Below are 12,685 nucleotides of genomic sequence, written 5' to 3'. Positions count from 1 at the left end.
GCCAAGTTAAAAGTTCGTCAGAGGTTTTCATCTAAGCACATGAGACTTCCAGCAGATACCTGGAAAGTTGAAATCCAGTCTCATCCATCAGGCATCCTGCAGAGACTATGTGAAGGTTGTGTGCTGCGGGAAGACGGCCTAGAACGTGGGGAAAACACCGGTGAGGTCAAATCCCAGCCCCACTTCTCACCAGCTCGATAACAGGGTCCGAGTTTCTTGACCTTCACAATGAAAATAAAAACTCCTACTTCACCAGAATGTTGTAAGAACCCAGTTGAATAAAGCAGTCTGTCCAAACGCTAGCTGTGCGTCAGAATGACCCAGAGAGAGAGGTTTTTTAAAGCACGGACTTGGGGGGCACACCCCCCAGAGATTCTGATTGCGTGTGTCTGAAAGCACTGAGACGTCTCTGATGTACCCACAGATTTGGGAACTGCAGAAGTCACCTTTGTAAAATGCCTAGAGCAGCGCCCAGTGAGCAGATGCTACGCCAGCGCCTGAGTTCCCTCTGCTGCTGGCTTTTCTCCGACCGCTGCCTTGACTTCCGCCACAAACCCAGTGTCTGCTCTTCTCCCCAAGGCTGAGCTCCATGGCTCACAGCTCAGATTCCCCTTCCCTCTGACTCCCAGTTGGGGGGCGCAGTGGCAGACACAGAGGACGATTCGGAAGGATCCTGCGGAAGCACTGTTCTGTGTGCACAGCTTCCGTCAGGGGCCCTATTCTGAGGTTTCAGCCCTGTCTACACCCCAGAAACTCTGTTCCTCTCCTTTGGCCCTCCTGGCCCCGATAGGGAGATGCTCACCACTCTTACTAGGTGCCGGGAACCTCAGCATCCCCTGCGAGTCCCTTTAACCCAGCCCACACCACGGTAATGACGCCCAGTAAACGATCTTCTTCATGTGACTTATAAACCTTCCTCAATGCTACATGTGCTCGCTGTGTCTAGAAACCACCCTCCCCTTCCTTCACTGGGTAAGGAGACCTGTAGTCAGTCCTCACAACCATCTTATTCCTCGCCCTGCTCTCCCCGTCCGTGCTTGCACCCTCCGGCTCTCGGATGTCCAGGCGTTGCCTTTCTGCTTGCGACTTCCTCATCCTAAGAAGTTTCTTTACTTCACCTACGGTGTATTCTTGCTAGTTTTATTCGTATCTCAATCTGCAGTTTCATTTTCCCAAGTGTCAGGATCTCTCTGGGACTGTTTCTAATGTCCGGTGTTGTATTCTCAAGCACACTTCGTTCCTAATCCGTGACCTGCCCGTTTGCACGTCAGCATCTGAGATCAGATGTAGCAGTTTTTTGTCCCTTTCCAGGCTCTTCTCCTGGGTAGCCAGTGCCCTGTTTGTATTCTTCTTTTGATGCCATATCACTTGCTAGAGTGTGTTTGGAGATTTAACTAAGCTTTCTTCTTCTTCATTCAGTTACTTTTAAACACTTCGGGATAACCCATTCTTTCTCTTTCTCAACCTTTTCATCTTTAGCCAAACAATCTACCCTTCAGTCGTGAGTCGTGATCATGGGCATTATCTTTTTCTTTCAAAGTCTAACCATTGCAAGAAAAGAAGCTGAAAACAGAGCCTGTTCTCCAAGGACAACTCACTTCCTGCCTGAGACCCCTGCCGTGGTCACTCCCCACAGGCTATTCACACGACTTCCTTGGCAGGAGGACGATGTGGGCGGTAGCCATCACTACCTCTCTGCAGGCTCTCAGCCACGTCGCAGACACACCCTTGGGGAGGATGGCCCGTCTCCATAGCTCAGTCAGTTGCAGAAGCCTCCATAATGGCCTGGGCAGAACCGTCAACGCCTGCAAGTGTCAGGTTCCTCCTGGGGCTGGTGAGCAACTGTCTCTGCATCTTGCAGTCTGGGGTTCCTCTCTGTTGTCTCAAGTGTCTTCTCCAGAAGGCCTGCCTTTCTCTTTGTGGGACAAGACTCCTATTTATACGAGATTCCATTGGTATGGAATTTCCTCCTGTCATGTGTCCTCTATTGAATCCTATCCTTCTGTTCTTCCACTGTTCATTATTCTGCAGCATCTTCTCTTCTTATGCCAACGTTCTTCCATCTTCAGTCTTCTGGACTCAAATGGTACTTTTGCTTTTAGTCGGAATACTAGTTGTTAGTTTCCATTAGGCTCCCTTCCCTGTTACGTGAGAGCACTCAAAGTCATACCTGAAGCTACGTATTCCTTCTGCAAGTCCAGACAACCTCTTGCCCTTATGATGACCTTTGGACAGAGCAGCTCTCTGAACTTCCATGGCCATCATTAATGTGGAAAGGGAGTGGGGTCATTCCGAGGGCCCAGAGGCCTGTATGTTTGCCATTTATTTATTCATCTATGAAACATGCGTTTATTATTTGTCGGGCTCTGTGTGAGCACTGGGGATGCAGCAGTGAACATGGCCAGCGTGGACCATGCCCTCATGGGACTTAGAATCCAAGAGGGAACACAGACTCTCAGTGAAATTCTTACAAGTGTGATGAGCACAGGGGACCAAGTGCAAGGGGATCCTGGGGTGGGGTGGGAGGGTGAGAGTATATAAGCATCCTCTCTGCCACCATCTCAGGGGCATCTTGGTTCTTCCACACCCAACATCATCTCTTGACCCCCACCCCTGAGCAGCACCTGCCCAAACTCTTTCTGAAATAAGAACCACTTGTTGATGTGCTCACCATGGGTTGAAGCTCTAAAGCCAGCAGGTGCACCACTGTCATGGATTTAATGATAACTCTTTGTATGAGGCATATGCTGCCTTTCAAATTAGCTGTGGTTGAAAAATAATTCCTACAATAAAGGATTGGAGACAAAATGATTTCAAAAATTAGAATTGAGAAGTACGTTTGATAACCAGTATTCATGCTGGAGAGTGAGTGAGATGAGTTTTTATGTATTTTTATGTGTTTCATTTTTACCACTCTCCTTTTGGAGAACAAGGGGTCTGACGTGGCTAAAGGCTTTGCTGGCTTTCAAATACCTTTTAGAACCAGAGATTTTTTTTTCTTTTGGGTGGAAGGTTGTCCCAGCTGTGCTTTCTTTTATTATCTTGTACAATGAGTGCTTGAAAGTAGCTGTTTTTCACTTTACTGGCATGAGCTCCCCCCACTTCTATTTTCCTCTGCGATTTCGGCCAGGAGGTCTGTTGTGTTGCCTTGGACAAAACTCCCTGGGCCCAGCTGCCCACAGCCTCCGTCTCCCTCAGTGTGGGTAACGGGTGTGTGGTGTCACACCCCCTCTGACGGCCAGCCCATGGGGACACTGGCAGCATTGCATTAAGAATTCACTTTGAGTTGTCACTTTTTTTTCTTTTCTTCTTCCTTTTTTTGTTTTTTGTTTTTTAATTCCTACTTGGGAACTTTCAAAGGCAGAGGGAAAAAACTCACATCTCTATCTCTTCTTTTTTGAAAAACAAAACCCCAAAGACTCCTGGGATTCTGCTCAGAGAACCAAAGATGTTTCCCCTCAGCTGAACTCGGCCACCATCATTGACATCCACCCTTCCTCCACCTACAGCATCCGAATGTACGCCAAGAACCGGATTGGCAAGAGTGAGCCCAGCAACGAGCTGTCCATCACCGCAGACGAGGCAGGTACGTCTGACCAGTGGGGGCCCAGGGCTGGGAGCTGGCCCGCGGGACTCAGGTGGTTAATGCTGGGTCAAGCTTTGATGGCTGCTCTCCATAGCTCTGCGCCCCATCAAAAACACAGACAGCTCTCTGCCGCCTACTTTGAAGGCAGTGCTCTTCAAACAGGACCTAGGTCAAGGTTCTCACACCTAAGACTTAAAAGAAAGCCCTATGAGGCTAACAAGCTGGTGAGATTTAAAGAACCACGCTGTTCTTACAATCCCTTTGTCTGGTTGCGTGGAATCCAGATGGGCAGGAGAGCCGTGAGCCTGTGTCTTGCTCAGGTGGCTGTGCAGTCAGGGGATGGGGGGGTCCCTTAATTATGAAATGGCAAGAATATTCTCTGGGTGGGGAGGGGGGAGACGGAGGCACAGGTTATTTGACTGACTAGAAATGTCACTATCTCTGTCATCAAGAGTATCGCACTTTTTTCCTATTACAAAGTATTTCTTATTGTGTTGAAGACATGGAAGGTAGAGATAGGCTTTTTGAAGACAGAACAGCTCACACAATCCTACCACCTGGCGCTACCTATGAATATGTTGATATCACACACTAAATTATTCATCACACACGCACGTGTGCATGCTCACCCACACATGCATACACGGACACACAGGGACACACACCCTTCAACAGGGAGGTTCACTCGTGGTTGCCGGGGGTGGCAATAACCTGTTCGCAGAGGACTGAGCAGTTAGGGAGTGGCAGTGCATGCTGCCTGCCAACCCATCTCCTGGCAGGACAGCTGCCCTAGGGCTTCTCTGGGGAAGGAAAGGTAAGGAACCATGGCCTGGCTCATCCTTTGGGGGCAAAAGAGTGTCTAGCTTTTCTTTTCCTGCCCCCAGTCAGAGCTAACCATCTAGTCCCTACTGCTGCAGGGAAGGTGGAAGCTTGGTCTCAGACCCCTAGTTCCAAAATCACCAAGAGTAGGGGGATCACCCCCAAATGTCTAAGCTTCCACAAGAGATCGCTGCATCTTTCAACGGGGGTTGTTCTTTACTCCCTTCCCACCACCTGCTTCTCTGTTACCTTCATTAATGGCACTTTGCATAGATGTCACTCTTCTGTATCTCTTGAGGACTTTCCTACAATATGTAATTCTACCTTCCACCATTTCTTTAGCAAACCCCACGTTTTTAGGTATGTCGGTTGTTTATTTTTTTATTGAAGTATAGTTGATGTACAATGTTGTTTTAGTTTCAGGTGTACAACAAAGTGATTCAGTTATACATATATGTGTGTGTGTGTGTGTGTGTGTGTGTGTGTGTATATACATATTCTCTTTCAGATTCTTTTCCATTATAATTTATGACAAGATATTGAGAATAGTGCCCTGTGCTATACAGTAGGTCCTTATTGCTTATCTGTTTTACGTACAGTAGTATGTATCTGTTAATCCCAAACTCCTAATTTATCTCTCCCCCTCTTTCCTTTTTGGTAACCATAAGTTTGTTTTCTATGTCTGTGTGTCTGTTCCTGTTTTGTAAATAAATTCATGTGTATCATTTTTTACATTCCACGTATAAGTGATATCATATCATATTTGTCTCTGTCTGACTTACTTCACTTAGTATGATAATCTCTAGGTCCATCCAAGTTGCTGCAAATGGCATTATTTCATTCTTTTCTATGGCTGAGTAATATTCCATTGTGCGTATGTACCACATCTTTTTTATCCATTCATCTGTTGATGGACATTTAGGTTGGTTCCATGTCTTGGCTATTGTGAATAGTGCTGCTATGAACATCAGGGTGTATCTTTTCAAATTAGAGTTTTCATCTTTTCCAGATATATTCCCAGGAGTGGGATTGCTGGATCATATGGTAGCTCTATTTTTAGTTATTTTGAGGAACCTCCATACTGTTCTCCATAGTACCTGCACCAGTTTACATTCCCACCAACACTGTAGGAGGGTTCCCTTTTCTCCACACTCTCTCCAGCATTTATTGTTTGTAGACTTTTGGATGGTGGCCATTCTGGCTGAGGTGAGGTGGTACCTCACTGCAGTTTTGATTTGCATTTCTCTTCAATTTTTCGTTATCATAAATACTAATGTGATAAACATCCTTGTGATATATCTTTTCCCATTTGCAACATTATTTTTTATGTTAAATTCCAAGAAGTAGGATTGCTGGATCACAGCAAATGCAAAACTAGAATCCCTTTGCTGTGCACAATCAACATGGTCCTCAAGGAAATAGGTTAACGATTACTCTTTTTCCTGAACTGCAGATGAGTATTCATTTCTCAACTCTAGAACACATCAGTTCTTGAAAATTGTTTTCAAGGATGGGAGATAGGGTAGCGTTATGCTCCAGTCTGAGGGCGAGCCACTTTTAACCCTTGGAAACTGCGTGATTTCTCATCAGCAAAATGCACATAATGATGCCTTTCTCCTCTTCGCCGCAAACATGTTGGATAATTGAAAAAAAAATCCCAGTCTCTGAAAGTACATTGCATTGCTCAGAAATAAGTAGGAAATGAGTGTTAATAGGCTCCTGCAAAAATAGAATCTTATTTAAATATTTATGTAAACAACACACTAATTTCCTGGAATTTCATCATGCTGGGGATTTAGGGAGAATAAGCTGCCCCGAAATGAAAATTTGGGCTCAGGGCTGAGCCTTCTCCTTCCTTTTAGCCACTTTTCCGACTCTGCCCATCTCCACAACCTTCTCAAGGCAGCGATGTTTTTCCGGTGGTGCATTTCGCGCTGCTTTTCCCATCGCCATGACCAATGCAGCTGCTGTTGCTTATTCTGTCATTTCCTCTGTGATCTCCCTGAAGCTGGCAGTTGCCATGGCAGCACTTCTCTCTCCAGCCGGGAGGCCAGGTGAACAGCCGCTCCTGGTCACTGGTCACCAGTGTGCAGCCCACTCCCAGGCATCTCTGCAGACAGACGGATGCAGAGCCCCCTGCTTGGGCCCTGGGCTGGCCTTTGGGGTTTCACCTGGGTGCTGGCTTCTGGCAGCACCACAGCCCGTCATCTACTCTTCAGATGAGCTAAGAGAGAATGCAAGGAAAGGTCAGGCTTGTGCAAAGGAAAGCCGCAAAGCAGAATTTGGCTTTGTCCTGGTGTGTAGGTTTGCATGACTGAAATCAAAAAGTCATTTTTTTATGTGTGACTCACGTAAAACAGAGGGCAGCTCTCCTGACCAAAGATACCCTCTGTAGCACTGCCTGCGGTGGCCCTAGAGTGTTTCTGCCACCTCCTGGCGAGGATCCCCAAAGGCACATCTTTTAGGGAGCCGAAGCCATCTCGAGAGAACTTTTTCCGGCCCTTACTGCCCCCTTTCCCTGAAGAAATGAGGTCATCATTTAAGCAGTGAGAATCCCCAGATGGAAGTTTCTGGAAGCCATAGACCCACTCGATTTTATGGTAATGCAGTGCCCAAGTCTAGGGCACCTGAGGATGCCTCTCACTGCCTACCTGCTGAGGAAATGAGCCTGTGAGGTATAGGCCTGGGTCTTCCCCACCCTATCACTACCTTGAAGCTACACTGGACTCCCTGTGGCCAGATCAGCGATGAGCCCCCTTCCTGCCCCCTCCTCCGTGTGTGAGCTGCACCTGCCCCCGTCTGGAAGCCCTTCAAGGTCTATGCCTACTTTTCTGTGCTCTTCCTTTGAAAGCAGGCGAAACATCTCCCCTAGTGCGGTACCTTTTCCAGTCTCCAGGATGATGTTAGTGCACCAAGTAGAATTCTTTCTGACAACAGCCTCTGAGCCATCATTTCTCCAAGGGACCATGGGCCACTCATGTTTGTACCCCTCATGTGTGTCTGACACAAGGAGACGGCTCAGTATATGTGGATGAAACGTCCTTAAACCTGCCTTACAGGACTGTCTTAGAAATACACACAATGAGCAGTGCGGGGGGGGGGGCGGTGAGGAAAATATATGGAGGATTAAAACCACACTGAAATTTTGAATGGCGTCATGAAGAGAGAAAAGTAGAGAAAGGCAACAGGGCAGGTCTGGAAGGCGGATAAAGAGGGAGGCAGGAGAGAGAAGGCGCACCCATCGGAGCTCTAACTAGGACCACGGGAGGCATCCCGGCTAGCGGCTGGAGTTGGGGAGGTAGTAGTTACCCTTTAGGCTAACCATAGGTCCCAATTAACCAGCATCCGTCCTTCTTGCAGTTAAGCGTTCAGCAAACTACAACCCATGTAAATTCCACTTACAACGTTCATGCTAAGAACAGTTTTTGCGTTATAAAAAGAAAAAAAAAGGAAGAAGAATATGCCACAGATACTGCATGTAGCTTGCAAAGCCTAAATCTTTTTTTTTTTTTTTTTTTTTTTGCGGTCCGCGGGCCTCTCACTGTTGTGGCCTCTCCCGTTGCGGAGCAACAGGCTCCGGACGCGCAGGCTCAACAGCCATGGCTCACGGGCGCAGCCGCTCCGCGGCATGTGGGATCTTCCCGGACCGGGGCACGAACCCGTGTCCCCTGCATCGGCAGGCGGACTCCTGACCACTTGCGCCACCAGGGAAGCCCAAGCCTAAATCTTTAGGATCTGTCCCTTTACAGAAACAGTTTCCAGATCCCTAACTTGGGTCTTGCCACGATGGGAATTCAGGTTTGGATTTCTGTTGTGTCATCCATCGCAAAGCTGAGAGAAGAAGGAATCACCGCCACTCATGTAGCAGCCTCAGCTAATGTTGGAAAACAGCATGGTTCCAAGTGCACAACAGTGTGGTTATTTCCAAGTGAGACTCACAAACGTATTAACAGACCCTCTGATACACTTGACCTTGGGAGATAGCCCCGGAGCACAGATCAATGTCTAGCACACCTCCCGACCCACCTCAGCAACCCTTAGCCCCCCCAGAGAGGAGAAGTCGAGAGAGAAAGTGGAGACAAGGTCAAGCATTAAGGAGATTAGCTCCTAATGGATCAGAAGAGCACTGACTGGCCAGGTTTCTTTGACAGTGATCCTCATGTGACGTCCGCAGCTGACCCTCACCCATGACCGGCTTCCCCATTGGCAGCTGTGCCCCGAAGGTCACGTGTCACTTAGTGCCTGTGACCGAGTTGGGTGTGGCTGATCCCGTCACCATTTTCATGAGGACTCCGCCCGTAGAACGTGAATGTTCGGTGACGCGGGGCAAAATTCAGTGTTGAATAACTGCTGAATTTTCAGATGCATCGGAGACGGAAGGTCAGAATTAGCGAAGGGTTTTACCACAGAGAGCTGGTGGGCTTCCTTCGGGTCCGGGACTGAGTGAACAGGCTTTGCATCATCTTTCACCACATTCAGAGTGGCAGCTCTGATCTAGAAGGAGAGTTTCCTGTGTGCTGAGCTGGAGGCTGCGTCAAAGGGATGTGCTGAGGGCTTAAGGATAAAAGGCATCGGTGCACAATAGATACGTGAATAGAGGGGCCCACTGGGGCCCGTGTGGCATCATCTGTGCCCTTCAAGGAGAGAGTCCACTGCACAGGGTCTGCCGGCCGAGAACCAAGATTGCCCGATACCCGAGCCTTCAACCACCTGCTTCTGTAATCGTCGTTCTGCTCCAGCGTCCATTTAGAGACGCTGGAAATTAAGCCTAGATAGATCACTGCCCCCTTTCCTGTTCCTCATGCTTGCTCCGTGTATTCCTGCCAGCTATCCTGGCATGTTCTGAAATATTCTGGAATTATTCTGGAATGGTTTGGAATGTCCTTCCCCCCCGCCGCATACTTCTGTCAGGTCTTTCCTCAGTTGCATCTTCTCGATGAGTCTTACCCTGACCCCCACCACCATTTAAATGTCAGTCCCCACACCTGCTCAGGCACGCTTGGTCCCCTCCCTCCCTTCACACTCTCCTTTTTAGAAAATAGACTCTATACCATCAGCATACCATATAATTTGCTGATTTATTTTGTTTAAGATCTATAGTTTTGGTCCCTCCCACAAAGGCAGGAATAGTCTGTTTTGTTCACTGCTGTGTCCCAGACACCCAGAACAGCATTTGGCACATAACAGATGTTAAATAAATAACAGTTTAAATGAATAAGCTATTTATTTGATAAATAATCATTAAATGAATTCATCCTTTCCCCATCTAGGGGTTAACTGTTCTTGGTTTTATTTTGATTTTTGCTGAACTCTCTCTTGGTCTCCTGTGCCCAGCGAAGAATATTCTGCACATTCTGTTCACCCAGGCTCTTTTTTTTTTTTTTTTTTTTTGGCCATGCTGCATGGCTTGTGGGATCTTAGTTCCCCATTCAGGGATTGAACTCGTGGAAATGAGAGCACCGAGTCCTAACCACTGGACTGCCAGGGAATTCCCCACACTGCTTCTGTCAGAGATGAGCATGTGGTTGTAGATCATGAAGTTTTCCGTCAGTCCCTGTTTTTGCCCATTTTTGCCCAGTCTCTGCCCAATTTTGGACCTGGCACATGGTAGGCCCTCAGTAAATTCCCCAAGAGGAATCAGATAGAAATTTGGGAGTGCCTCCCACTGGGGTGGCTCATCACAGCCCCATAAGCAACTGAGCCCCAAGCCTCTGGGCGAAGCCAGGAGACCAATACACGGAGGAGAGAATAATTTGCGGGCAGAGGGGAGTGTTGAGGCTTGAGTCTCGGCGTTCCTTCCCTGCTTGGAAAGGATAGAGGACCGTCTCGGGTTTGACAGTTAGGAAGGGTCTGTCATCCCTGTATTTTCAGCCAAACAGAATTAGCAGAAGTTGCCTTGCCTAGAAACAAAATTAGGAACTGTAAATTATAGTCTTCATTTATTATTCTTTTACAGACTGAATAGTTTTGGCTTCTGTAGACATGCAGAAATTATGTATTTGGGAAAATCACATTCATCATTAATTCTTACCTCTAGCCTTCTCTTCCCACAGGAAAAATGCTAAATATTCTGCTTTAAAAAAAGAAGAAAAAACCATGCTTTCTATTTATAGTACAGCTTCAATTCAAGAGCATTAAATAAATGTTTAAATGTCAAATGTCAACACAATTTTCAAATTTAGTTAAATCAATGGAGGCCTAGTGGTTGATCTTCAATCATGTCAGCATTGGGAATTCAATCTGCCTTGGATTCTAAGTTTACAGAAATAGTCCTTCTGCAATGAGATGAGGATCCATGAAAAAAATTACTGCGCAGGAGTTGTAAGGAAAGCACTAAAATTCTCGAAGCAGACTCATTTTTAATATCATTTTTAAAGGGTTTGTCTTATAATGTTTCAGAAACTTAGAGTAGAAATTTCAGCACCCAAACAGAAACTCTTCCTAATTATACTGGGCACCGTGCCATTGTGAGTATATGGCTTACATTCTTTTAGTCTCTGTCTTTAATATAGTTTCTATCACTGTCTTTAATATAGTTTCTATCACTTTATTTTTAAGCGAGGGGAGGTCTGAGTGCATTCACTTCAGAGACCAAGCAGACTAATAAATGAATTACTAACAAATCACAGAAGTATTTATAGGCTAAGTAAAAAAGGTTTTGTGTTCTTACAAATAGTCATGTCTGTCCTGGAGTCAGGGACTGTCCCTCCACCACTACACAGGGACCTTCATAAAATACCAGACCAGACTGAAAAACCAAACTGTCCTCAGTTCACACTGTATGTTTTCTGATAGAATCAGGACATTTTTTAAACACTCTCCTAGTACCTTTGTTTATAATTATGAATATGTCTCAACGAGAAAATGAAGGCTGTGACTATTGCCTGTCATGCCCCTGAAAAGGCTGCAGCAAAGGCCAAAGGATGTGGAATGGATGGGGCCCCAACAGTGCCTTCGATTTCTAGCGAGCAGGTTCCTTGTTCAATGTGATTTAGCATAATTAAATTAAAATAATCAAGCATCAGTATAGCCGTCAGACCTCAACATAATTTTTCAAGGATTTTAATGGATGAACCACATGCTTCTCGCTGACCACAGAACTCTCGGTGTGTGAGAGAAATCTGTTCCACATGCTTTCCTTGGATCTGTTACTGAAATGTTCCTGCATAAAGGGCTTGACCCTGTGAGCAGAAATGTGGTGCAGACGCATAACAATGATCACAATTAGCTGGATGCCAGCCTCTCCCTGGGTTACTGTTCCAGAAATTAGCTTCAGTGCTAGCACAGCCTTTTCACCTGGAGAATCGATAAATCCAAGAGGCTGCAGGACCCCTAGAAAACTAACTACCCTGTGCCCTGCTGGGGAGGGAGCACCTGGGCCAGGCGTAGATGCTGGTCTGGAGCAGGGTATCAGGGGCAGAGGCTGTGTCCCCAGTGAGGAGAGAGACAGGGAGAGCAGAGAGCAGAGACATTGGGAGTCGATTTCAGGGAGGGCTTCGCTAGACTGCGGATGCAGTGCGGGCAGAAGGGAGCAGCCTGCTGACCTGACTCTCTCCTTGGTTCCTGTAAACATTTCCAGCAGCTGAGCAGACGCCTCAGTACAATGTCCCCGCTTCCCTTCAAATTCATACTTCTCAAATATAATGAATCGTCTTTTCTGGAAATTCGGCTTCCTCTCTTGCACCCTCATGTTACCATTCCCCCCCAGTCCCACCAGCCCCGACAGTGGAATTGCCCCCCACCTTTCTTCCTTCGTGTGGGGGAGCAGCCCTCAGGTTTTATTACTCTACTTAGTAACAATTCCAGCATCCGCTACTTCTCTCCCGTGGTCACTGTTTATCCCCAACCCACCCAGCGACGTTTCTCCTGCAGCCATCAGAGGTCTCGTAAAGCCCTGCAATGGGACCGGACCGCTGGCTGCATTGCACAGTATCCTCATCGGTGAAATCCCCCCCGCCAGTGGGTCAGTGCCCTCACGTGCAGGGCACACTCCTTTGCACAGGCCACAGCAACAATGCAAGCCTCTACCGCGTTCCTGGTGCCTTCTACTCTCCCCTGACTTTGCCCCTTAGGATTCTGGTGAAAAGAGAGACTATCAGATTTAAACCTGCTCCCTGCAAGCAGCGAGCATACCTGTGTCTTCGTTCACCTTGCTTCCCTCCCCAGTACGTCTGCTGAAGCTCCTTCTTGCTTCCTCTTCCTCCCATCCCAGCGGCTCTGGCCCCTACGCCCCCCTCTCCCCACCACCTCCCCTCCTGCTTCTGTCCTCTCGCTTCTTTG

The 12,685-nt window shown here is 47.3% G+C and overlaps 1 protein-coding gene across 1 annotated transcript in view; it reads left to right on the top strand.

The window, feature by feature from the left end:
• DSCAM (DS cell adhesion molecule) overlaps positions 1-12,685 on the top strand; it is a gene marked incomplete at its 5' end in the record, with an annotated part of 743,298 nt that overhangs the window by 598,909 nt on the left and 131,704 nt on the right. The window contains one exon of the mRNA XM_060149089.1: positions 3,419-3,586. Coding sequence (XP_060005072.1) covers positions 3,419-3,586 — 168 coding nt within the window. The remainder of the gene's footprint in view (positions 1-3,418; positions 3,587-12,685) is intronic.

Source organism: Lagenorhynchus albirostris, chromosome 5 (genome assembly GCF_949774975.1).
Source record: "Lagenorhynchus albirostris chromosome 5, mLagAlb1.1, whole genome shotgun sequence".
Lineage (NCBI taxonomy): Eukaryota > Metazoa > Chordata > Mammalia > Artiodactyla > Delphinidae > Lagenorhynchus > Lagenorhynchus albirostris.
The sequence above is the reverse complement of the archived record's forward strand: the minus strand, read 5'-3'. Positions and strand labels throughout refer to the sequence as shown.